The 26824-nt window shown below is 46.8% G+C and overlaps 1 protein-coding gene across 2 annotated transcripts; it reads left to right on the forward strand.

The window, feature by feature from the left end:
* Nucleotides 1-905: 905 nt before the first annotated feature.
* On the forward strand, nt 906-22788 carry EIF4EBP2 (eukaryotic translation initiation factor 4E binding protein 2). 2 transcript variants are annotated; one of them, XR_013233704.1, is made up of 4 exons: nt 906-1326; nt 9407-9583; nt 12201-14884; nt 15002-22788. XR_013233704.1 is itself a non-coding variant. In XM_077350487.1 (3 exons), the coding sequence occupies exons 1-3, from the start codon at nt 1188-1190 to the stop codon at nt 12230-12232; spliced, it is 348 nt and encodes a 115-aa protein (XP_077206602.1). In that variant the 5' UTR covers nt 906-1187; the 3' UTR covers nt 12233-22788. The 2 variants fall into 2 exon arrangements, 1 of the variants encoding a protein (XP_077206602.1); XM_077350487.1 differs by having other exon boundaries at nt 12201-22788.
* The last annotated feature ends 4036 nt before the right edge of the window (nt 22789-26824 follow it).

A 26824-nucleotide genomic window follows, 5' to 3' on the forward strand; every position in this document is an offset into this window, starting at 1 on the left:
CTGCAAAGTTTCCAAGATCAGACAGGGTCAGGTAATCAGATGAGGGTAGTATTGTAGTCATCTAACCTAGATGTCCTGAAAATATGGGTTAAGGAACAGCTGCAGCTGACATATCAGCCAAAATTGATTAAAAGTGCTATGTGCCACAGACAAAACCTGAGCCTCCAGCAACAGGTCTTAACCCAACCAATAGCTCTTTGAAGGGAAGTACCGCCCATCTTTAACAGGGGCGGTTTCTTCAATCCTTGACTGCTTGTTATTGACCTTCACCACGCCATTACTTTAAGAATTTTTCAGGGTTTCTACACAGTATAGAAAAGGAGTTAGGTTCCCTCTGCAGTTCAGGAGTATCAATGGGGATGCACTCCCCTTCAGTTTGGTTAGTCAGGGAGATCAGGGCTGTATCGGCCCCCACTCCAGAACGGGTCCCCATGATTTCTTTCTGCCATGTGCGTCAAAACATATGGCTATTTTAACAGTCTCCCATATGTCTGTTGCTTGGGCATCCCTGCCTAAGGGGCCGGTATGATGCATTGTAACAGCCCAACAGAAGAGGGGACTTTTGTCCGGCGCCGCCATTCATGCACAAATAAGGGAAAGGCAGCCCCTGCCCAAATCCTGTCTTCTGCACGACTTGGGCAGCTTTGCGTCCCGGTGGGCCCTGACCCGGCCATCGGAGGACCAGCCAGCCAGCCAGCGCCACGGCGGCTCTCCTCCAGCGGCCCTGCGCACCCCAGGCGGCCGGAGCCGCGCGAGATCCCCGGGTGGCGCGGCTGAGCGAGCGGCAGGGGGCGGCCTCCCGCAGCCAGTGGCGCCGGGGCCCTGCGCGCAGCAGCCCTATCCGCCGGGGCTCCCGGCTCCCGCCTCCTGGCTGCGCCCCTCCTTCGCCGCCTGTCCCCGCCTCTCCTCCCGGCCCCCTCGTTTCCTGCTGCTGGCGGAGGCCGAGGGAGAAGGTGGCGGTGGAGGCGGTGGACGGAGAGGAAAGCGCCCCGGAGACCGAGAGGCGGCCCGCGCCCCCCGCTTGCCCCCGCAGGACGTCCAGCGCCGCCGCCCCCGCCACCTCCTCCTCCTCCCGCGCCCGCCCGCCTCCCCTTTGGCTTTCTTTCCTCTGCCTGCCTCCCCGGCCACTTTCGCCTGCCTGCCAGCTTCCCTCCCTCCCTCCCTCCCCGGGACAATAGAGCAGGGAGATGTCCTCCTCCGGCGGCCACCAGCACAGCCAGAGCCGCGCCATCCCCACCAGGACGGTGCCCATCAGCGACTCGTCGCAGCTACCTCATGACTATTGCACCACGCCCGGGGGGACCCTCTTCTCCACCACGCCCGGAGGTAAACGGCAGAGGGGAGCGGGCCGGGCCGGGCCTGCTCGAGGCGCCCTCGCCCTGCGAGCCAGCGCGCCGGGGGGCAAGCGAGGGGCCGCGCAGCTGCAAGCGGGCCGCGGTCGGGGGCCTGGGGAGGGGGTCCCGGCTGGGGCGCAGCGGCGAAAGGCGCGTCTAGCAGGGAAGCGGCGCGCTGCGCCGTGGCTGGAGGCACGGCTCCTCGCAGGGCAGGCCCGCTGACCTCTGCGCGGCTGGCTCTCCCCGAGCGTGGCGCGCGCCCTGGGGCTCCTTGCGAGGGCAGCCCGCACCTTATGGCGAGCGCGCCAGGAAAGAAGCGCGCAACTTCCCTCGCCGTCGAAAAGGGGAAGCGGCCAGGGGGGTTACGTAAAAAGCCGAGGAAGTTCTCCTAGGGACACATGCTCGCTGGCGGGGAGGCCAGGCCTCTCTCGGGCACGGCGAGCGATTTGTAAACAAGGCCCCGGAGCCTCGAGGAGAAGCCCGTGACTGTTGCACAATAGGAGAGGCGAGGAGGCGCAGCGGTGGGAGGGGAGCCTTCGGCAGCTGCCGCTGCCGCTGCCGCCGCCGCGCCACGGAGGGAGGGAGGGAGGCCTTAGCGGCGCGGCCTCGGTGGGCGTGGAGGGTGCCGCTCCGTCGTGGCCCGGGAGGGAGAGGCCGCCCTTGGAGGCCTGGCGTCTCGCCCTGTCGGCGGCTCGTCGTCGTGAGTCTGTTAAGAACACGGAGAGGATGCGGAATGGCCTCGCTCTTGCTGTCCACGTAAAGGGATGTCACCAGGCTCTCTTGGCCACGCCACATCCGTCGCCCGAAATGCTGCCTGCAAGGGCGCTGGCGGAATGCTTGAGGCACGGTGGATCTGGTCTCGGAAGAACCCGCCCAGGGCCTGGGGATAGCATTTCGGTCAGGCAGGGGCTGCTTAGTTGGGCTGGCATTGCGGGTTGGTGTCTGAGGAACAGTGGCCTGTCCTTGCAGCCTCCAGACGCATGGAATTTTTTTTAAAGGTAGAAGTAGGCTCCATGTTGGTTTCCTACAGCACTCTAGAAAGAAAACCAATGTCTAGCGTTAGGAGCTTGCAGTTTCTGTTGTCCTTCAAATCTTACTTTTTTTTTTGTTGCCTCAAGCACAATGTCCAGTTGTTCTAAAAGAACACATTAACAGCCAGGTTTGCCTGCCGTACCTGCATTAATATGGAAGAGGATTGTGTATTATGCGTCCACACCATTTTCTTCACAGTTATACCTACTAACTTTTACTGCCATCTTGTCTTGGAAATCAATATGACTTGTATCTGTGCAGTTATACAGAAATATTCCACTTTTGTCAAATTTTGGGAGGCTCTTGGATTGCTAATATTTACCAGAAGAACTACTTAACTTTACCGTTGCCAACTTCTTTTACGTATTGCTAAAAACATGAGCTTCGTGTGAAGCTGCCAAAAAGTATTGATGACTTGTAACTTTCTTCTGTGAATAATGGATTTCCCTCATGAACCTCTTGCATTTTGTGCTACTCTTGTCTTTATTTGAAATTACAGGGGGAGAGGGGGGGCTCTTTTACTAGGACGCATACATTGTGTATTGGACTCAGACGTTGTTCTGCTGCTTTAGTCCAACACGGCGACCCACTTGAATTGGGGGGGGGGTGAGAAAAAACTGACCAAGAGCATAACTGGTGCATGGGGTCACATACAGAGAGAGAGAGAGAGAGAGAGAGAGAGAGAGAGATGGCACATGGCCCATCATACTTGACCTCTTTTCATTGCTGAAGAGGACCTTAAACGGATATCTGATTTGCCGTTTAGTTTTGTTTTGCACTTCAATATAGTTCTTTTCCAGAAGATAATCAATAGCCTTTTCATGTGACGATTGCTCAATCAGTGTTTTGTGAAACCCTGGAGTCTCTTGAAGTTCCTGGAAGGGTTTCCCAAATCGGTGGGAATTCATGAATTTTTATCTATTTTTAAAATATTTGCCAAACATCTAATCATGTGAGATGACCATATGTGGTCATGTCAACTTGCTTCTCCTCTCCCAAAATGGCAGATGATGGGCTTGGAGGAGGTGGGAAGGGGAGAGGCCCCAGGTGGGCATCTACACAGCTATGCTTCCCAGCCCTATCCTGCCTGATCACGCCACTTCTGGGGTTTCGTGAAGCCTGAGGAATGTTTCAACGGTAAAAAAGTTGAGAAAGGCTGCTATAATAGATAAGTAAAGGAGACAGAGTTTACGGAGGACAGAGTATCAGCCTGCTGCTTAGGGCTGCCAAGAGGAACTGCAGAGAGGCAAAAAGCAAAGAAACTTGGCAATGTTCAGCCTGGTTTCTCAGCTTATACAGAGTTCCTTCTGTCTTGTTAGGAAACAAGTATCATGCTTGGTCTGTTTTTGTTTTGTTTGAAAGCACTGAGTGTGCCTTCTTACCTGCCATGGACACTGGCATTCCGCCCAAGTCAATAGGGAGTTTACACTGCTGCCAAGAAGAAAAAGGCATGAGCATTCGTCCAAGAATTGACACTTCTGCTGAACCTTGCATTCAAAAGCAACTTCATAAAACATCTTGGGAGCTGCGCTGGCTGAACTCTTCAAAACTGAAGTGGAAGGCTTCTCCCAACTGAAGTATGTAGCTTGCCTGCCGTCTTACAAGAAGCAGGTCCTTGTTTCAAAAGGAGCTATGGTGCTTTCTGAAAGCAGCTAGGGAAAGGAATGGCATAGTTTCTCCTGCCTGCAGCCATCAGTTCCAGGAATATATATGGTTACAGATCATGCCTTTAATTCCTAATCACCACAGGGAGTCCTTACTCACTGTTTATTTACTCTTACGGCATAGTCCTCCGTATCACCTTGTTTTCAAGTTCAAAGGAACTATGTATTGCAGGCTCTTTATTTCCTTTGGATAGGAATTGCAAAACATAAAGCACCGTGTCTTGGTTTCCAGCTTCTGTATTTCCCAAGGCTGTCAAGATTAAGGAGTTGGTTTTGAGGCTGTTCCAGCACACAGAAATACTGAAAAGAGAATACTTAAAAAATCAAAGTATGTTTGTGGGATAGCGGTGCAAGGCTGAGATGCAGGCCATGAAATCAGAATCCTCCTTGTCATTAATTTGCATTGAATTTGGCATCTAGACCTTGCTGTCTTCAGGTATGAAGACTTTAGGTTTTAAAATTTTTGTTTTAACATATTTGTTGCCAAGTAGCCACCATTAGGTGAATAGTGAAAACGGAGTAAAATTGCACAGTACTGGGTAGCATGCTGTGTTCTGGCATTTGATCTAGAAACGTGGAATAAAAGAGTGCACAGATTTGATTTGAATATCCTGGATTTCATGGAGTTTTGCAGAGTAGCTGCCAAGGGGCTCACTGCCTTCCACCTGCTTATAGTCACCTGCTCATCTCTCTCCAGATACCAGCTATTAGTTAGGACCCTGTACTGAAGGGTTTCCCAACCAGTGTATCAGGTTACAGCAGTGTACCTCGAGATCCCTTCAGTTGTACCTTGGCATGATGGATTCCAAGATGGTGGCCACACGGAGCCGGCAGCCACTGCTGCCGCAGGACTGCTTCTTACCCTGTGGCTAGGGCATGTGGTTGGTGGGTCTTCTGGAGGGTGTTGGGGCTGTCTTGAATCGGGTGGTGGGATTTAAAAAGTTTTTTGTTTGCATATGGGGAATTGCAGGCAAAATGTGGTAGGGTGAGGAGATGGTGGGTGGTTTTTAATGTTTATTTGCATATTTTTTTATTTTTGCAAATATTTCATTTGCATATTTTTATTTTTGCATATGGGGCATGGCAGGGAGTGTGTCTGGCTGACCTTCTGTGGTACCTCGAAGCCAAAAAACATTCCAGGCATGCCTCTATGGTCAAAAGGTTGAAAGAGGCTTTATTGTTTCCAGAAGTATTATCCCACTGTGTATTTGCAGTTAGCTTAGTAAGCCCACCTCTCTGCAATTAAAAGGTATGTGGATGACAGACTGCTGTAGTTCGGTTTTGGGTGACACTTAGTGGTCTGTTGACTAGATGAAATAGACAAGACATTTATGCTATTGTCCAAACATTCAGTTTGCATACCCTGGATGAAAATTATTACCTGTCGTTTGAAAGCTTTCACTTAATTTCCGTTTATATCTGTAATTTAATGAGGTTCATGGCCAAAAGCATGATTATGGAACCGGTTCCTGTGCTCTCACTTATAGTAACAAATAACATATGACATAAAGGGAAACAAAAGCCCATCCTGGAAAACAGGTGAGAACCAGAAAGGTTAGGGATAAAAACCATATATAGAAAAATATAAACAATATAGATAGAATTAGAGATCAGAGTGTTTAAAAAAACACAAAAGAATACCATTATCTATTGGGTACATCTTATTATGGACATATCTATTTTTTGTATAACTGTGGATCTGTATATTGACCTCTGTGGAAAATCAGTATAATCAAAATGTGTTTGGTCTGAACTTGTTGACATTACTGGTGTATGCACCAAGATGTTGTATGTGTGTTCTATAAATGGTTTTATCCAGCCAAGACAGAGGTCCTCTGTCTGGGCTGGCATGTAGAGGGATGGGAAATACAGCTCCCAACACTTGATGGGGTACAATTAACACCAGTAGCAACTGTCAAAACTTTGGGCTTGATTTTGGACCCTTCCTTAACAATGGAGGCCAAAATAATGAAGACAGCCCGCCAGACAAGGCAGCTGGCACTGTAACACTCAAAGTTGGATCTAGCCAGAGTGATCCATGTGACAGTCAGCTTTAGATTAGACTTCTGCAATTCACTTTATGCAGGGCTGCCTTTGAGACTCATCCAAAGTGTAGTGGCATGAGTCCTGCCAGGGACTCAGAGTTATGGATCACGGGTACATGTTTAACACATTATATATATTAATTAGCACATCCGCATATATATATATAAATTAATTAGCACATCCGCTGCCATCCCCGACCCTCTCCCCTCCTCACCAGAGTTCCTGTCATTGGGGGCCCGGTGAGGAAGGGCCTGGGACCAGGAGCTGCAGCTGCAGCAGCCAAGAGCAAAGTGACTGCGGCGCCTCCCAACACTCCCTGTGGGGGGGGGGAGTGGGAGGTGCTTTGCGCCTCCTGACTGGCTAGAACTCCCAGGTTGCCATGGCCTGTCAGGGTGAGGGCCCAATCGGAAGGCGCTTCGTGAAGCATCTTCCAATTGGGCCATCACCCGGACAGGCCCTGCCCACTCTCCACCCCCAACAGCCTTAGCCAAATATGATACCGCTCCCCGAGCAGTTTAAAGATGGTGAGGGGAACTTAGTATAATGGAGCTGAAAAAATTCAGCATTTCCAAATATTTATGGAATCTGAATACCGTACTGGTATTAGGATTTGAGAATATCAGGAAATACCAATATTTTGGGGGTCAGCATACCCATCATGAAAAAATACTGTTTTGTTTAGGTTTGTTTTGGTTTTTTTGTTTTGTTTTGTTTTTTTTTTGCACATCCTGATCCTGATGGTAAATAAGTCTAAAATAGGTTTTCAAAGGCTCTCATTGCATGCCAGTCCTCAGTCACTTGGAGCTCTGTCGTGTCCTGAAAGAAACCAGCAAGGAACCAGTTCTCAATTAAGTTTGTAAAAGCTTCCGTGGCTGGGCTCTTTTAAATGATTGTTGCTTGCCAAAGATAACAACCAAACTGTCTTGCAGCATCTCTTGTCCTTAGTTTTTTGGTCCCTGCATTATTTGTGTCTCTTAGCTGTTGTGGTGCACAGCACACCTACATAATGTAATCTTAAGGGTGTGATGGGATGTAAAAAAACATTGCTTTATTTTGTTGGCCCAAGCCAAGCAGAGCTTTTAGGTCATAACAAAAGCCATAGTTTGGCTATTTATAGCACTTCAGCAGGCGTTCTGGTTGGTTGACTCTATAAGGGCAATGAAGGCTCAGGTGTGTGATTACAGACGAGCCAATCATGACAGAGACGAGCATTTCGGAGATCTGAGTTGAGAGAAATGATGAGTGGGAGTCAGAAGAACTCAGATGGAAAAGAAACAAATATCTCTGTTAAGAAGAGAAGTGGGGAGAGTGAAGAGACGGATCACTTCCTAACTTTTTCTGTCAGTATTTTTAGTCTTGATTCTGAAGTTCTGCAGTACTTATTCTCTTCTTCTTCCTCCCCCCCCTTTTTGCCTTACACAATAAAAATGAAAATTCTCCAGAATAATTTCCTTTCCTGTCCCTTACAGTCTAAAACTTTGTGCTTGCTTTGATTAAAACCAGACAAGATAACTTTCTTAAGCTGCAGTGATGCCACTCAGTTGAGTTAGAGCCAGCTTGGTGTATTGGTTAGGAGTGCCACTCCCCCATATGCAACCAGCTGGGCTCGCCACGGCACTGATAAAGCTGTTCTGACCAAGCAGTGATACCTGGGCTCTCTCAGACTCACCTCCCTCACAGGGTGTCTGTTGTGGGGAGAGGAAAGGGAAGGCAACTGTAAGCTGCTTTGAGAATCCTTCGGGTAGAGAAAAGTGGCATATACGAACCAACTCTTCTTAGGACAGCTGTTTTTATTCTGCAGTGCAATTAGATGGATATTCTCCTTTCAAGAGAAAGCTGAGCAGTAACCAAAAACACCTGCTTGTTTTGTTGGACCCCTGTTAACTATTGTTTTTGTTATGCTGTTTTGGGTACGTCCATGTTGCTAGGACACATTCCCATACAGAGAGGGAAGGTGCCACTCTATTGCACTTTTGAGCACTTGTGCAGGGGTGGTGAAGGAAGGTTACCAAGTTATGAAGAAGATTCCTCCATAGTCCTGACCCTTACTTTGTTCTTCAGTTTGATCCACCTTCTGGCCCTCAGTTTACGTATCCTGTTTCTGACTCTTGGTCTGCACCTCAAAGTCCTGGCCTTGACTCTGTGTCCCTTCTTCCTGTCACATTTGTTTGTTTGTTTTACAAAATTTACAACCTGTTGCTGTTATCTGGTATCTGGAGTCATACTAAGAAGTCCACAGAACCACTTTCTATAGTCCCTCTGGCATAGCTCTAGTAGAAAATAAAAATATCAGCAAATCGGATTGTCGCAGATCATGTGGAACATAATCTGTGAGAATCTGGCCCTCACTAGCAGCCACGGTGCCAGGAGCCACCCGAGGGATGAATGGGTGGTAGCTGGAGTTAACCAGCCAATGCCTAGAAGGTGCCAGGAAGGGAAGAGGTGGAAGAAGTGGACAACTATGTAGAATTACGATAGCCGGGGGAGCCAAGAGATGCAATGGAAGGAGCTGGCTGTGGCAGGCATGGAAGGATAGGAAGCAGCAATGTGTTCCTCTCCCCAGCTGATGCTCGCTGGCAGTCTTCAAGCAGCGGCTGGACAGTTACTTATCCTGGATGCTTTAGGCTGATCCTGCATTGAGCGGGTGGTTGGTCTACATGGCCCCTTCCAACTCTATGAGATCCAGTGTCAGAGAGGGGGCATTGGGCTTTGGAGAGCACCTCCCAAGTTCAAGTTGGCACGATCCTGTACCTTTCTCCTGAGCTGAAGAGAGAGCTGAATAATTGCCCCTGATTTTAAACAGTGCTTTGGAAGCAATTGAATTCAAAGTTCAATATGGTGACTGAGATTAGACCTTGCCGCTCTGTTATACAGTTGCATTGAGGGCAAACTTTGGGCCAGCTGCTAAGGTCAGCCTAATATTGTGGACCCCCGAGCATGTTGCCTCTGTACTAGGCTGTCCTACTGATGCTGAAACCAATGGCATCCTGAAAATAGTGGGAGGAAAAGTGTGTTTAGGGGTCCTCATCAGGCCACACGCCATACATACATGGTAGATTTCAGTGTCTTTGGAATACATTTTTGGGAAATCCGGCCTTGATCTGCAGCCAACTTAGTATTCATTAATTGCAAACAAAGCACTTGTTTTAAAAACAGCAAAAATGCATGGATGCAGAAATGAACGTCTTATGACTCCAGGCAGTTGGCTTACACACAGGTTTGTGCCTTACCTGACTGGTTGTGTTAAAACAAGTATTGTTTCTAACTTACACTAGAAGAGAGGAAAAAACCCTGCTGTGCCAATCACTCTTTCGTTCCCTTTTATCCTAGGTACCCGAATCATCTATGACCGCAAATTTCTGTTAGACCGCCGCAATTCTCCCATGGCTCAGACTCCTCCCTGCCACCTTCCAAATATCCCAGGAGTTACCAGCCCTGGAACTATGACTGAGGATTCCAAAGTGGAAGTAAACAATCTGAACAATCACGATGGGAAGCCTATCATAGGTAAGAGAAGATGGGTAGTAGCAGGACATATTTCTAGTGTAACTTTATCATGATAATTTGTGCTGTAGGATGCATCCATACAGATTGTTTACCTGCACGGAATGGGGGAAACCCCTGGATTTAAGAGGATTGTCCACATGATAGAGTCCTCATTCTTAGACTGTCTTGTGGCATTGCTGGAGATTTCCCTTTTAACTTGGAGAAAACCAAGACCTGTCTTTCTCTGGCTTAAAGGGGAACTGCAAGGTGGCACTTACATCTGGATGCTGTGCCCCTAGCCACCTTGAGAGTGGGGAGGAGCTAAGTTCTCCTTTTGGAACGGTATGGGGCAGCTTGATTCATTGTGCTGTTCACTTGCATACTCCCCCCCCCCCTTTAGCCATTTAGAGGAGTTTCCCACCCCCATTTCCCTGTTGATTTACACTGTGGGGTTGCAGTGAGGCTCAACAGAGAAGAGAAGGTGAGGGATTGGGGAACTTCTGAGCCATGGGGTTATCAAGTGTACTTCTGCCAAGACAAGATGGGGGGTGGAAGAAGCAGAGACTGCTCTGCTCATCCTGGAACCAATAGCCTTTATGAACCGCCTTCTCCCATATGAACCTACCTGTTTGCTGACCTAACCTGGATAGCCCAGGCAAGCCTGATCCCAACAGATCTCAGAGGCTAAGCAGGGTGGGCCCTGGCTAACACTTGGAAGGGCGACTCCCAAGGAATACTAGGGTCATGATGTGGGCACTGGCAAGCCACCTCTGACCATCTCTTGCCTGGCAGCCAGGCAATCTTAGGATCTCTTGGCTATACATGCCATATATATGATAAATAAAACTAACTTGCTTTCTCCAGTCTTCTTTAGAAACACCGCTTCATTTGCTCCCACCATCATAGGACAGTTTCACAGGGCCTGTAAAACAGAGTTGTTCCACCAGGCCTACGGCCTCCTTGCTCAAAACATCAGCCAAGCTATCACCATTCTGATAGATTCAAGTGGGTACCCGTGTTGGTCAGAAGTAGCACAACAAAAGCAGAGTCCAGTAGCACCTTTAAGACCAACAAAGATTTGTTCAAGGTGTGAGCTTTAGAGTGCAGGAAGAGTGCTTGCACTCGAAAGCTCAAGCCTTGAATAAATCTTTGTTGGTCTTAAAGGTGCTACTGGACTCTGCTTTTGTTGCATCACCATTCTGTGAACTTATCCTTACATCACCTTTCTCGCCAGAGGACAGATGATAGGGCGGCTACAAAATGATTTGACTTTCACGTATATTTTAATATTATGACTGTAATGAATGCCGTGTTGTTTTATTGTTATTGTGTATGTTGTTACCCACCCTGAGCCTTTAGGGAAGGGCAGGCTATTAATAAACTTTTATTATCCATCATCATTATCTCAAGAGAGACAGGTGGCAAACAGAGAACAGGCTTTCTGGTTTGTGGCACTAGAAATTTGGAACTCCTTCCGCATGGGAACTCCATCAGTGTTTTCTGCCAGCAAGTGCAGATTTCTTGTTTTGCTTGGTGCACTCCCAGTAACAGTTATTGGCCTTCCTCCCTGATACTGGTGTTTTTTTTTTTTTTTTGGGGGGGGGGTATTGGATTATTTTTAATTTTTAATTACTCGATATGTTGTAACGTTTACATGTCCTTTGCCATGGGGACCCTGATCTAGTGGAAAGGTGACATAAAATGTTTTAAACAGTGGTGCAGGAGAGCAGGTCCATGTGGCTGGTGTTTCTACCTGTTGCCGTGCCACCTTCTGTTGCTGCCACGGCAGAGGCTCATCTTCACACTCTCATCCGGAAGCAGACCTAATTATATAAAATTTCAATTTATGTGCTTCCAGATCTGCACCAAAGTTAGCTGCTTTTCCTGAAAGAGTAAGAGGTGGTGCTTGTTTGTCCCTGGTCTGTCTGTCTCTCTCTCTCTGGAGCAGGACAGTCACAGGTTTTTAGGGTAAATATGTGTGGCCTGTCTGAGTGTCTAGCAGGTGGGCTGAACAGAGCAACCTGGGAGTAGCCCAACCCTCTTTCCTGGCTTTCAAACTTGAGAAGGCAACTAGCATAATCACAGATGGCTTATAGTGACACTAGGGGCCAAGCCCGTTGCATTCAGGAATACAACGGGCGGTAGATGGGTGTGTGTGTGTATGGTAGAACTCTGTGGATGGCTTCTCCCTCGTCCCAGGATCTGGAAAGGCTGCAGGCAGCTGTTATGGAACTCACTGGCAGGAGCAGCTCTCACGCGGCAGGGATCGGCAGCCTCCAAGCCTCAGAAGGAAGTGGGAGAGGGTGGGCAGGGGTGAGGGATGGAAGGTGATTGGCTGGCTGCTGGAGAGACAGGCAAACCGGTTGGAGGAGGAGGCATTCAGGCCGGGACAGCCGCACCAAGTGGCACTTAAGCCATGAGACATGCTCCTCCTCCAGGGCCTTTCCAGAAATATTAAATGGAACAGATTTGTGCTTTCAATAGCCAGAGGGTTTGAAAAGGGATTTTGAAGTGGTGTATCTTGCTCACCTGGTGCAAATTCTGTGCCTGATGTGCCGCTTGAAACAGTTAAACATGATTGTGTGCAATGTTTGTCATCCAAAGGCTCTGTTCTGATACGTGTGTGTTTCCATACCAGGTGATGATGCTCAGTTTGAAATGGACATCTGATCTTCCTTGAAGGGTAACCATGGAGAGATAACCAACTCCTGACCACCTGCTCACACCTGATTTGGCCAACAGGATCAACAACTGAAGGATGGAAGAAGCAGAAGCTGTTTCCACTGGAATCCCCACTTCAGCTTTTGAAGTGCCAAAGGCTAAGAGGACTGTTCCCCCCTTTCCTTGACTCCCCCCCCCCCCCCAGCCATGCCATGCTATCCCTTATCCACTTTAACTTTCTTTTTTCTTTCTAAAGCCTCTCATCTCCCTGGTCTGTGACTGAAGCCCATGATAAATTGATATAGAGCTGAGGAATGAATCTTGGCTTCTCGCACTTTAGAGACAACCTACCAAATCATGCACACGCGAGGCCACACTCCCATCAATAATTGGATATTTATTGCAAGCCACACAAAAATAAGGGCCGTGAAACCCACCTGAAGGGGCATGGCACTGCTGCTGTTCTCTTCTCCTGCCTGTCAAGCCTAGTTCAGAAGCCAGTTGCTGTTTCTTTTACTGCCATGTGGAAAGCACTCGCATAAGGCCTGACCCTCATTCCTCCTGTTCGGTCAGTATATTCTTACAAATGGAAATGTGGCGAGGTTCTCCTTTTGCCCTCCTGCGTAATCAGTTCCTGTCTTGTTCCTTTGGTACGGAAGTACTTAATCTAGAAAGAGCTGTTGCGTGGTTTTACAACGTGCTGCTTCTTCCCAGGGAGTGCCTCCTGGAATATTCTGCTTACAAATGATTGTGCCCCCACTTCCAAACTTAATCCATCAGTATTAAAGGGGAACCTCGGCTTGTTCGGCTGTCATGCAGGGGTGTCATGGTTGATAGTCCTCTGTACTGCTCACTCTTGACCTGTCTTTAATTTTTTGCTGCTGTTACGTTTGCTGAATCCCTTGCAAGTCTACTATTGTGCCAAAAGGATTAATCGAAATAGCCTGGCTATGCTTGACTAGGAGGAGCTTGGCAAAAATCAGACGCTGTCGGGAAAGAGGCTTAGGGTACCATGATAATAGGTTATTGGGTGGCTGGGATGGGCAGAGCCGATTTCATGATGTGTGACTTCAGATAAACTAGTGGAAACAGTTCTCTGTAGCAAAACCATCCCTCTGCTACCTGATATATGCACGATTCTTGAATTCACACATTGTTGAATCAGCTAAGAGAGCCAATCGAGTCTCTTCAGAGCTGTGGCAATCAGAAAAGTGCTCTTAGTTGCCAAAGGCCTCTATTACTCCACTCATTTGGATTTCTCCCCTTCATATACTGACTATTTCTGAAGGGGGTGAACTTTTCCTCCTATTGACTGCTGCTAGCCTGGGGCTGACAGGATTGTTGCAGGAAGAAAGGACCCTTGTGATGGGAGCACTTAGCCCACCAGGCTGTCTTGTGTGGAGGGCAGTTGCTATGGGGAAAAAGTGGGCCGTTAGTATTCCACCGTAATTCATACCACCTGAGAAGCCAAACAGCATGAAACTGTTCTCTAGGGCTGCAGCGTTTTCTCTGTTGAATTGGTTAAATGAATGGATGAATGGGCATCTGATAAATCAGGCAATAGCTTTTGATGAGGAGGCGTTAGTTATTTTTTAACCCATGTACCTACAAATGCTGTAGGTGTTAGGCGTCCCCTTGGAACAGGGATGTCCACCCTTCTGTTCTTTCTCACACAGGGGACATGTGCTCCCCTTACAATTTCTAAAAGAATAATTGATTTGTTGATTTGAGCCCATGAAATTGGCAATGATTTCTTCTGTTAAGAGATGTTTCTGCCAGTTACCAAGTAGCCAGTCCCTGCCTCATATTACCTCATGAAGCTTCCGACAACGGAGATGATTCATGGGCTACTCATAAAGTGTGGTAGCCATTTTCCTGGGACTGAATCCCTCCCCCCCCCCCAGTGATGGTTGAAAAATGAGATAACGTGGGGGCAGGCAGATAATGTTGGGAACTTTGTCTCCACCCTGCAGGGCTGGAGGGAGATGTGGCCACTTAGGCCATGATGCTGTTGTTTAAAGGAAAGTAGCATGGCCTTGGACCCAGCTCTGGCAAATGGCTGCCACCTTGCCCTTGTCTCTTGGGGATTGGTCCCGAGACCAGCTTAGAGCGTGGGACCTCAGCTCAGTTCATTGACTCCCCTTCAGTCTCTGGCTCCTGAGGCAGAATTCTCATGACCATTGGCAATTTGATTTTGTAATTTTTTTTTTTTAAGGGAGGGCCACTACTCTGGTAAAATCATTTTGCTTTCTTTCTGCACGTGTGGTAGTTCAGAGGCAGGGACAGAGGAGGAAAACACAAAGCTGTTTGGGTCACTTTTTCTGTCCCCCCCCCCCTTTTGTTTTGTTCTTTTTGCCTCTACTAAAATGTGAATAATACGGAACTGCTTTGTAACTGTTGATCTCTCAGGAATAGGCTCTGTTTGCAGTGTTTCCGGGGGGGGGGAAGCAGCCCCGCTTCTGAGGTCGTGGTCAAAAAGCGGTTTTAAACTGTGATTCGTTGGAGGGGGCCACTCTTCTTAGGGCGGTGCCTGTGGGTTGTGGTTTGGGTCAGGATAATTCTGAAATGCAGTGCCAGTTCAGCCGGCAGTCACAACTGGCTGTGTTTCCATCATGTCTGCTTCCAAAGCACCAGCAGTGCTTTCTAGTGCCTCGCTCTCTAGTCCAGGGTTAGTTGACCTGTGGTCCTCCAGATGTTCATGGACTACAATCCCCATGAGCCCCTGCCAGCGTTTGCTGGCAGGGGCTCATGGGAATTGTAGTCCATGAACATCTGGAGGACCACAGGTTGACTGCCCCTGCTCTAGTCTGTTGAAGAGGCGGGACAGATACAGCTTTGCTCTACCGCACTGATGGCAGTGGAGGCCATGAACGAAACCAACTTGGAGGAGGAGGGCAGTGCTTCAGGTGTAGCTAACAGCCACTTCTCTCATCCTGGTAAAAGCATTTTTGAGTAGTTTTGGATTCGAGGGGTAACTTCAAAGCTATTTACCCCCACCCCTTCCAATATTTTAGCTGCTAAAAAGAGCCCCAACCCTTCCACCCCACAGGGACAAAATACAGCAAGATTTCCCACGTGCTGCTGTAATCTGTATCGCTGCTGCTTGTACTGGCTTGCTGTTGCCGCCATAGGCTGCGCTACAAACATGAGAGGGGTGTTCTGATAGACAAAGTGCTGACTTGGGACTTGGTAGATTCCTGTTCTTGCTCTGCTGCCAGTCTCCTAAGCAAGTCACTTACCGTGCCTCAGTTCTCCAGTCTGTAAAATGGGGGACGATAGAATCCTACCTCACAGGGTTGTTGTGAGGATACATTTTTGTTTTGTTTTGTTTTGTTTGTAAGGTACTCTTGATTAAAATAGGGATGAGTGCCATAAAGAAGCCAATCTTTGTTTTCTTTATAGAGTTGCAGGCTGGCTCAGTCACAACAAAAGCATCATTTGTACAGAGACTAATTTTGTAAAGGAGTGATAATTTTAATTGAGCAAAAAACAGTTAAGGGTCAGAAAGCTTAGCTCTGACTCATTCCTGTTGGAAGCTGAAAGATGGGGAAATTTCCTTCCTCCCCAGGGCAAACAACAATACAGGCTATTATGCCTTTCATCTGCACCATCCATTGCCCCGTTCCCCACCCACCCACCCATCCACATGCAACATCTGGGCTTGCATAAAGACATGAGCAGCTGTGGAACAGAAGGGAAGAGCTCTGGCAACACCTACTGCTGTTCACACTGATAGGTCAGTGGTTAAGAAAGCCGTTGGCCAAACTAGATCGTGAATTAGGGCTGTGGTCATCATGGGGACTTGCATTGAAACAGCACCTGTAAGTTCCCTGTGGCTGCAGGGCTGCAAGGACCCCATTTAGATTGGGACTGTAGCATGGGGGAGATTGGGAGGGTTCAGCCCGTGCTATTTTTCCAACCCTGGCAGTGGTGCCTACCCCTTTAGGGGTTAAGGACTGCCCAGGCATTGCATCAGGCAGCCACATGCTTAATGTCTAGTTTGACTCCACACAGGACATAGTGACTAAAGTACCTAAGGGAAGTAGGCTCTTTGGACTGGGTAAGAGGTCCAATTTGAACCACCTGGGCCATCTGTCCCCATTATGACAGTGTGCGTAAAATAATGCCAGCTAATACACACGTGAATGTCTCTAGTTCTACTTCTCTTGTTCCCTATGTCTGTTCAGTGCCTGCTACGTCCTATAATGTGACACAGAAACCATTCTGTGTGTGATCTCGACGTATCATCACCTTGCAATCTGCATTTCTGTGCTTCCAAGTCCTGCGCACTTGTATGTTGAACATCACCAGCAGTTGGGAGGGAGTGGACCACGCAAAGACTGTTTCTGCCAACTTATCAGCTGCGATTTGAACAATCAGAATGAAGCGGTTTGTGGTTTTAAGATGTCAATAGCAATGTAAGAGCAGAGATTTTTAAAATGTCCTTTCCTCTTATATCCCTGATTAATAAGGAATATGCTAATATATTTTTAAACATTTTTAGTATTTATTTACTGTTTGCAGTCGGGTTGCGCAATGGAAGCAGTTTGAAATCTGTTGGGACTGCGTCTTCTCTCATTCTCAGGCACCGTGCTATGTTGCAAAAGCTGCAGCACAACATTTTAATAATGTTTTAATAATATTAGTTATATTTACCTAGGGACTGCTTTGAACTCTGGTCTCAGGTTCAGTCCTTGGCTCCTGCAATTACATGGGTCAGACAAAAGGTGAATCAAATGACCCCCCTGTGAGACCCTGGGGAGCTGTCGCTACTTGCAGTAGAGACAGAACTGGCCTTAATAGATCTCCAGTCTGACTTGGTATGTGGCAGCTTTGCGTTATCAAAAAGGGAAGGGTGAGTTTGCCTGATGTCATAATTGAGACATGTGAGTATCTTCTTGAAATCTATTGTTTGTGGTCCAAGTTATCTTTCTGAAGTGGCTTTCCTGGGCTCAGAAAGCTTTTTGAACATGTTGGTGTTCCAAAAGCTGCCCAGAAGTTATTGCAGCAGTTATGTAACGCTTTAGGTTCTTGTTTTGGCTGGATGGAGAGAGAATGAGGCTTTTCCTACCTGCAGTCAAAACTAGGCAACTGTCACCTTCCAAATTCTGTAGGAGCATGTTTTGAAAACCGGCCTTTATTGCTTACAAAGGACATTGCTTTCAGCAGTTCAGCCTAGGATGGTGTTTTTTGAGATAGAGACACCTCCCCTCAAAAAACAACAGTCATTTTTAAAAGATTAAATCAGGGGGTTCAAGTTTATGGGCCCCCAAAGAGGATGCCCCCATCCTCCATTGTTTCCAGTGGAGGAAAAAACATTTAAATGGTAAAGGGAACAAAGTCTCTTTAAAATTTAAATGCCTCTTGCAAGTTGCAGTGCAAGTGATCTCCAAAGGCATTTAAATGTACTTCAGCTATCCAACGGCTTCATTTTGGCAGGCAAACAAAATATAAAAACTGGTATCCAGCTGAATTAATACCCCCAAAATACAGATAAGGTATTTTTCAGATATTTTCTGAGCTTGGAATAGTCTACTCTAATACACACCTCTAGTGTGGAAATGTATAACCAAGCCGGGTAGTAGACATTCTTGTGAGGCTACTAACTTTCCTAGAACTTGTCAGATTCGATTAGTATTATCAGGTAACACCCCAGCCCAGCCCTGTGCATGATCTTCTTCTTTCAGAAACCAATCCATTGAGCAAACGGCACAGGCCGCCATTTTAGTGGTGCTTGTTTTGAAATCATGTTTAATTCTTTTTTGATACGTAAGGAAAACTGCCCTTTGTGTCAAGGAGGGAACTTTATCAGTACAGCCAGCTGAAAGACAAACACAGCAGCTATCGCTTCCTCCTGTTCCTTTCTCTCCCCAGCACTGTCATTAATTGTGGGTATTAAATTACAGGCCTTTAAATTGTAAAAGGCCATTCAGTTTAAATTTAAAAAATGAAAATTGATGTGGGCCCCTGTGCATAAGGCACATGAATGCTCGGAAAAGGAGTTCGGTGTGTGGTTTAATTAGCCCCTTCCTTAAATATTGGTTATCATTCTTCCCCCTCCAGGGAGGGCAGTTCACTTTTGGGGGGAGGAGGTATGCACCTACAAATTAAATATCTTTTGTCCTGCAGGTCCTTGCTGCCTTGCCCTTTGGCGTTTCATGCAATTTGGGTAAAAGATAAAGTTGTTTTGGAAAGTGAAAAAGCATATTGGGGAGTCATGTAGCCATGATATGGCTTGTTCGTTTGTGGATGTAGCTGCTGCAGGAAATGTCTTTAGCCAGTGAACAAGGCCGAGAAAGAAAATTTATCCAAGTCCTGGCAATAGAGTCCTGCTGAGTTCAGCAGGCTCTTCTTGGGAAAGGCGCATTGGATTGCAGTTTAAACCCTTCGTCTGCTGCTCCTAATCTGCTTTGTGATTTTGAGTTTTGCACTTTAACAAGAGCCTAATGCACCACCAGTCCTTGGATAATCTTGAAACTGGGTGTCTGGAAAAGTTCATGGGCTGAAGTCTATTGCATCAGAACCTTCATCTTTCCCGTGACTTAGGCTAGCAGAATGGATTACAAACTTCTTATGGGAAAGTTGCACTTTCGGACTACGGTGCAATTTTGTTTTCTAGGAGATGCATTCAGGAGTGATCCCCAGCAGCTGCTTAAAAGGCTTGCTACTGGGTTTTGCTAGTTCTTGCACTGCAATGCCTTTACTTGAATTTCTGCCTGGGGTTGAATGAGTGGGGAAGGCCTCCTTCTGAAACCTGATAAAATAAAATAGAACTGTAATCAGCGGGGACAGCCTTCTGTTGTGTCTCTCTCAGAAAGAGACCGCCAGAGTTTTTGAATGACTGGCGTCTGATTTATCTTGCACTGTGCATGCTTGCTTTTTGAAAGCTCTTTTAGAGGCTGCCGCCAGAATTCCTCTACTTCAGGTCAGATTCAGTCATTAATGGATTTGTAGGACTGAGTTTTTCTACAGGCAGGCTTATGCAAGTTTAATCAGTTGACTGAATTATACAGGCCAAGGGACCTTATAGCCCAACAGATTCCCCCCCACCATCTTTATGATAGTAATTCTCCTCTAGAGTCACAGCCCTATGCACACTCATATCCAAATCAGAATCATTGAACACAGTGTGGATTACTCTGTACAGGCACAGGAGTACAGCAGGGGTGATCTGTGTTCTTGACTAGTTTAGTTCCCTAGACAGTGATTTGAGGGCAAGGCGGAGTTTGCTAGGCTGACCATCTTGTGGATGCCTAGACTGTGCTGCAATGTTCGGCACCATCTTGTAGTAAAGACTTCACAATTGTGGAAAAGATAAGATCAGGCACAGTTCAAGTATCATGTACAAAATCCAGATTTTTTTAAAGCTTAGACTATGCGTATTGAGTACAACTTTGAAACATTTCCCCCTTTTTCTTACTAGTGAAGTTCTGGGCAAACTTTTACTCAGTTTGATTCAGATTTGGTAGGCCTGCCTGGTGCAGTGGTATTGGCTCAGATTGGCCTGAAAGCCGCAGTGCCCTTCTGCTAGGAAGAAAGAAGGCTACCTTTCTTGCTACATTGGGTGACAAACTTGCTTTCATTCATGCTGAATGAGTGCAGCTGGCTGTTAGTTCATGTACAGGAATCAGAAGAACATTCTGGAAAGAAAAGGCACATTTTGCAAACGGTTGGTCTGATACTTTTTCAGCCTGTTGCCCAGAAGTACTTGGTTTTGTGATGTAGAGACTTGTTTCCATATTTTTGAGCTGCAAATGTGTAAAATAAGCTTTGTGAATGTTGGCACATTGCCTGCCTCACAGGCCTGTGTGAACGGCTTCATTTTGGCCACCCAACCAGCCAAATTTCTGGCTTTCTTGCCACTGAAATAAATTTGTGCCAGGAGGCTCTTTTCAGTTATTACACGCTGAAGTTTGTTTGTGACAAGCACAAATTTATTGTCATGCTTGCCTGTTCCTTCCCCTCACAAGCGGAGCACGGTTCCTGATTTCCAAAAGCTTCCAGTTAACTCAGATAAAACCATGGTCCAGTTTATCAAATGACACACGTTGGGAAGTCACAATTGGAGCTAGATTGAAGACTCCAAAATTAGGTAGTTACAACAGCGTTCTGTTTGCTTGTCGCAATCAAGTTTCTGTTTGATGTCTCAGGGCCACATTTTGTGTTCAGAACTCCATGGCTTTAAAGTCTTGTCTGTGCTTGTGTCTTTTTTTTTGCAATTGCAGGTGCAAATTGGTCTTGTCTAGGGGTTCTTTTTGTAGCCTAACATTTCAGGTCCTGAGTTTTCAATTAGCACAGTTGTTGGATCTTGACTAAAACTCTGATATTTGGACTTACTTTCTCTAAAAGAACTGTACAATTCACCAGAATAGTCTCTTTAAGCATCTTTTCATTCTCTTTTTTTCTTATGCACCTCTAGTTGGTGTCATCCGATCAGCTCTTGGAAATGGAAATTTGGTGATATCTAGCATAATATAATTGGAAAAGTGGACCACTATCCCCCCCCCCCCAAGGATAACTTTAGCTGAAAATTAGGGACAGTATTGGGAATATTTGTACTGGGAGTTTTTGTTTCTTGATACTTCGTTCTTCCTTCTTGAAATATATGCACAACACATTGCATCTCTTTCTGGGGCATAAATTCACACTAATAATGGTAACAGAATCGGTAATATTACAATGCTTTTAGTGGCAAATTTGCATTCTTCTGCTTGTGCTAGTAACACCTTCTGTATAGTTAATAATGATGGATGTATATATGTGGCCTTGAAATATGCCCAGCCTTATGCTGGAGAATCAAGATCCTTCCCCTTGGAGAGGACAGAAGCCGCATGGGGAATGCCCAGCCAAATCAGTGGTGGAATTTCACGTTCTGTCACCAAAGAGAGCCTGCCCAAAGCATCAGTGGTGGCCGTGCCGCCAGTGAAAGTGTTTCCAGGCCCAAAGAAAAAAACCCAGTTTTCTCACTATTGGCTGCTGAGTTGCAAATTGCTAGAGAGCTCCTCCCCCCTGTAAATCCATTAAGGGTCCCATTTTTTTAAACCATAAAGTGATACTGGCTTCCTTGAAAAATCCAAATTGGGAGAGGTCTCACATCAGTCCTCTTCTTACATTGGATCTCTTCAGGAAAGCTGGTACAATCTTCAGATCCGTGAGCAGCGCTGGATATTGGCAACTCTCGGTGTGCCATATGCTGTCTGCCACGCCCACTTTCCTACAGCTTCTGGAGCTTCTCACTATTAGTAATACTGTCCGTGATATTTCAAAAAATGGTCCCGTTTGCATTTTCAGTCCTTCTCCTTAGGTTTCAGGACAGTGTTAAACACGTTCTGTGTTAGTTTTGTTATCAGAATCTTTTGGCATCAAAGATGGAGTGGTTTTTGCAACTTCTGTCTCTTTCTGATTGGCTAAGACGGATGCCACCATGAATTTTAAACTTTATTCTTTCTCCCGGTGATCTGGGAGAACCAACCCTTGAGTTTTTAAAAATATAATTTGCTTAGTGATAAGGGGGGAAATCCCGATAGGCTTTTTGTAAGGGGTACCTCCCTTTAAACTAGGCTTATGCTCCTCCTTAACAAAGGGTGGGGTTTCGTTCTGTGCTGACCTTTAGATATGGCGGACCATAAAGTTCAGCCGTCACAGAAGAGGAACCCTCCATATGCAAATCCTGCGTGGTGATAAGCTGCTTGCCATTTGTCTAGACTTGATGCTGCACCCTGTGTGTGTCACAGTCATCTGGCAGGAAAAAAATCAGGTGACTGGAAAATGAGAGACTTCTAGTGTGGAGAGGGTGAGTGCAAAAACAAATAAGTATATGTATGTGGGTGGATGTTTATACACACACAAATATATATAAATATATATTTTAGAGAGAGAGAGAAAAAAATAAAAGCTATTGATTCTTCTCACGTGGGGAGAGATTATCTTCGGGCTGATGACTCGGTCTGTCCGCTTTAGCAGGCGGTCACATTTCACAAGGAAACCAAGCACAGCTTTACGACATCCAAGGAGAGTGCATCTGAAATGGAATGCCAGGAGGCGTGTACGGCAGAGACAAGATGTAGACATGGGGGCGTGAATCAGGCAAGATGGGGAGGGGGGATTAACGGGCACCTCAATCCCTGTAGACCTCAGGAATGGGGCTTTGGGAGCCCTCCTCCACCCTCCCCCTTGTGTCCGTCTGCATCAGTGCCTTTCTTCGTCTCGGACCGCAGAAGAACTATTTGTGACATCACGTGGCAGCCGCCTCTTGGGCCCATGTGGGCCTCCTGAGTCGAAATGTGGAGGCTGCTGCCAGGGAAATGACTGAATGTTCTTGTTTTAAAAAATGGTGAAAACTGTCCCCTTCCCGTTCATTGGTCCTTCACTTCCTTCCTCCCCCCTCCGTTTTTTTTTTTAATGTAATCATGTTTTGTTTTTTTTAAATGCAACAGAGGTGGTCTGAAGAATCCTCGGGCTTCTTCTGTAACATTCTGGTTTTTAACTGAAACAGGTGTTGGGAAAGCACTCTCGCCTATGGTTGCTGTTACAATGAGATCAATAAAGATCTTGATTATATCAAGGCTCAGTGTGTGGAGTTTTCTTCCTGAAAGGCTTCTGCTAATTGAGGATGTGGAGATAATGAATCATAGAGTTGGAAGGGACCTCCTGTGTCATCTAGTCCAACCCCCTGCACTATGCAGGACACTCACAACCCTATCGCTCATCCACTGTAACCCCCTTGAACCTTCACAGAATCAGCCTCTCCATCAGATGAGTTTTAATGTTGATATTAGGGCTACACGCTTTGGCACCGCCCCACCCCTCTGCTCGGGCTTCCATGATTGCAGGAGCAGCCGAAGCACGCAATCCTAGATTACAGTTGGGGTTGGGGACATCAATTCACGAACCACTTAACTTGTTTAAACTTGCATTCAAAGATGGTGTGCTGTTTAACTCCTTGCAAAATCTGTACGCCGGTCTGCTAAAGCACAGCGCATAAGCTCAGATCACCAGCAAAGAGAGAAATAGTAATTCAACCTACGGTTCTGCCTACAAGTTGCTTGGGTCCTGTTGACTTCAGTGTGGCTTCAGCAACTTGTACATGTAACTTCAGCCACAGTCATTTGAACCATGCGTACATGTGGCTGAGTGCATGGAATCCCGAGGATGACACCTGCGTGCAAACCTCCAGGAGTTGATTGTGTTTTTCGGTGAGAACAGTTCTGTTAACAAATGCCACAATAATGAAAGGGCCTAAGCAGGGGAAAGCAGTAAGGTTGCATGACATGGTGGAATCCATTCTGTTGTTAATATATGCTGCAGTCTGTTTGTCATAACTTCCTTTCTCTACAGAATCAATTTGAGGGATCTGGATGGAGATCTTTATCTATGCATAGCACCATTGCTGAATGACAACTTTCCCCCTAGACCCCACTTTATTTTTTCTTGGGCCTTGTCTGCTGGCTACAGAACTCATTTGCTTATCAAGTCTATAAATCAGCCTTAGTCAGCTTTGATGATAATGCAGTACAGAGGTCTCTGGTTTTCAGTTTACAAAAGGCTTAGGGCTTTTCCTTTGAAATGAGGGAGAGAAGCTGATTTTCACCCCACAGAAGGACTAAGCCAGTAATCACAAGACCCAAATGGAAAAAAAGACACGTCACAAAGGGATGCAGTAAGGAAGAGATTTAGGAAAGGTCTTCCCTCCTCTTGTATCAACAGATCCAGCCCTTCCTCTAGAACAGTGGTCCCCAACATTTTTATCACCGGGGACCGGTCAACGCTTGACAATTTTACTGAGGCCCGGGGGTGTAGTCTTTTGCCGAGGGACATTGCCACCGCCTGAGCCCCTGCTCCACTTGCTTTCCTGCCAGCATCCCTGACTTCCCGCTGCCCACTAGGGGGCACTGCCAGCAGCAGTTGCGCAGTGCCATGCTGAGGGGGAGCCCCAGCCATGGTGGCTACTGGAGAGCACCAAAGATGAGCCGGCGGCAGAGTGGCAGGGCAGCCCCCGAGGCAGCAGCCGGGGAGGAGGATGAGGAGGAGCCGCAGCCCGTTACTGACTGATCCACAGACCAGTACCAGTCTCCGGACCGGGGGTTGGGGACCACTGCTCTAGAGCAAACATTAAAAATTTTTGGACTGCTCTCAGAAATGTCGATAGCCTTTCCTGAACCAGTAGCTCTGAAAACATGGTCCACACACATCTCTGTAGAAGAGTTAGTTTTATACCCTGGTTTTCACTACTCAAGTCCCAAAGTGACTTTCCTCTCCCCACAACAGACACCCTGTGGGGTAGGTGGGGCTGGGAGAGCTCTGAGAACTGACTGGCCCAAGGTCACTCAGCTGGCTGCATGCAGAAAAGGAGTGGGGAATCAAACCCAGTTCTCCAGATTAAAGGCTGCTGCTCTTAACCACTACACCAAGCTGTAACTGTAAAAGAAGCCATGGCTGTCATGAGTTGCTGTGACCTGGATAACCCAGGCTAGCCAGATCTCATTTCTTTAAGCCAAGCATGGTCAGCCCTGGAGAGAATTTGAATGGGGGACCTCCAAGGAATTCTAGGTTGCTATGCAGAGGCAGAACATGGCGACCCACCTCTACATGCCTCAGCCCAGAAAACCCTATGAGGTCACGAAGACAGCTGAGACCGGTACTTCACACACACACACACACACACACACACACACACTGTCCTTGGACAAGAAGAGCAAAGAAAAAATAAAACCCAGGAGTACTTGGGAGTATCATGTGCATAAGACTCAGACAAGAAGTGTGCTTGCTTCTCAGACATAAAAAATGACCTTGCACCAGTCACAATTCTCTTTAGAGCTGTTTTCACAGAGCAGTTATCTCAGAGCTCTCCTAGCTGCACCTACCTCACAGGGTGTCTGTTGTGGGGAGAAGAAGGGAAAGGTATACGCTTCTTTGGGACTCCTTCGGGTTGTCAAAAGCAGGGTATAAAAAAACAAGCTCTTCTTTTTTCCTGTCTTCACCCCCCCCCCCTGCTATAAAGGAGCCTTGGAGAAAGGGAAGTTAAAGTCCCACATTCTGGCGTGCCTTGCTTGCAAGAAACCAGAGAGATCCCTCCCATCTAAGCCCATTCAGCTGTTTCCTTGGCTCAGCGTAAAAGGTTGCTCTCCACAGGCAAAGCTTGTACCCACGTAAGAATGACACACTGTGTGATAAGAACAAGTGAATCGGATGGTCCACGTGGAAAACTAAATACAGATTTCTGATTCACCAGTGACCAGCATCACCTGTACATCACCCCTCGGGGCATACCTGTTTTAATTCAACAGCTGCAAGAGCAACTGAGGGTTTGCATTGTGTGAAAAAGGTACCGCAGATTATCCTGCCTTGATACCATGTCGTATGCAGTGTTTTTCCATGGATGTACTTCACATCCCTGTGCCAATGACAGATATGCCCTTTATTTGCCCATTTTAAAAACACTGGGTCACATCCTGCCATTCTACTCTCAATGACTGGGTGGTGCATTCTGTTAATGCAAGTTATGCCTGGATGCAAAAAGCTCCTCTTTTGGTGGCACATGCCAAGCACTGCCAGGACATGTGTCTTGTCAACAGAATACCTCTCTAAGCTGAGTGCAGGTGATCGGGTGCAACCCTTTGTTTTCATTACTCTGTTTAAGGATTTCAACAGGAAACACTTTTGTCTGGAGCTTCTTTGTTTTCCACACCATTTTCAGAGACGTTCCCCTGCCAGATTCCAGACAGACTCGGAAAAGGTAACACAGTTTTGTAAGCCATGAAAATAAGGGTTTGTGGATCTAGAAAAAGAGAACATTGTAGCTTTTGGAAAGCCACTTTCCCCAACCAGTATGGAATCTGAGGAGATTTTCAAGGGGACGTCACATAGAGTGACAAGGAAGCAGATGTATGGTCCCTTCAGAAGGAAGTAAGCATTTCAGAATGTGTAGAAGATGGTGGCTGGCAACGGAGAAGGCAAGTTACACAAAGGTCAATGGCCTATGTCTGGCATTCCAAGAAAGGGAGGGGAGGCAACAGGGAGAATTAGAAAAAGTTCATAAGAAGTAGGTGATCTGATGCTAACAATATGCACACCCACCCACACTCTGGGAAGCCAGTTTAGAGTTACATAGTAGGAGCAGAAAAAGAAGTTAATAGCTCCAGGTCAGCACAGAAGAGTGGGTTTTTATATCTTCTCTACTCTAAAGATTCTCATAGCACCTTGCAATTGCCTTCCCTTTCTCTCCCCACAGCAGGCACTGTGGGAGGTGGGTGGGGCTGAGAGAGCTCTGAAAAAACTGACTGTTCCAAGGTCACCCAGCAGGCCTTGTGAGTCTCAAAGCAGCTGATAATTGCCTTCCCTTTCTCTCCCCACAACAGGCACCTTTCAAGGTAAGTGGGGTTGAGAGATTGTTGTGATAATTGTGACTGGCCCAAGGTCACCCAGCTGGATTCATGTGGAGGAGAAGTGGGGAATCACATTATCTCCTTTCTCTATATTTCTATAGATTTTTTTCCTTTTATCAATTGCCTCTATACATTTGCTTAAACAACTCTTGAATGAAAGCTGCTTACCAGTTGGCAAAGTGTGGAAGAGACTCTGCTTCAGGTTCAAGTGTGCATT

The sequence above is a fragment of the Paroedura picta genome, chromosome 8 (genome assembly GCF_049243985.1).
Source record: "Paroedura picta isolate Pp20150507F chromosome 8, Ppicta_v3.0, whole genome shotgun sequence".
In the NCBI taxonomy this organism is placed as follows: domain Eukaryota; kingdom Metazoa; phylum Chordata; class Lepidosauria; order Squamata; family Gekkonidae; genus Paroedura; species Paroedura picta.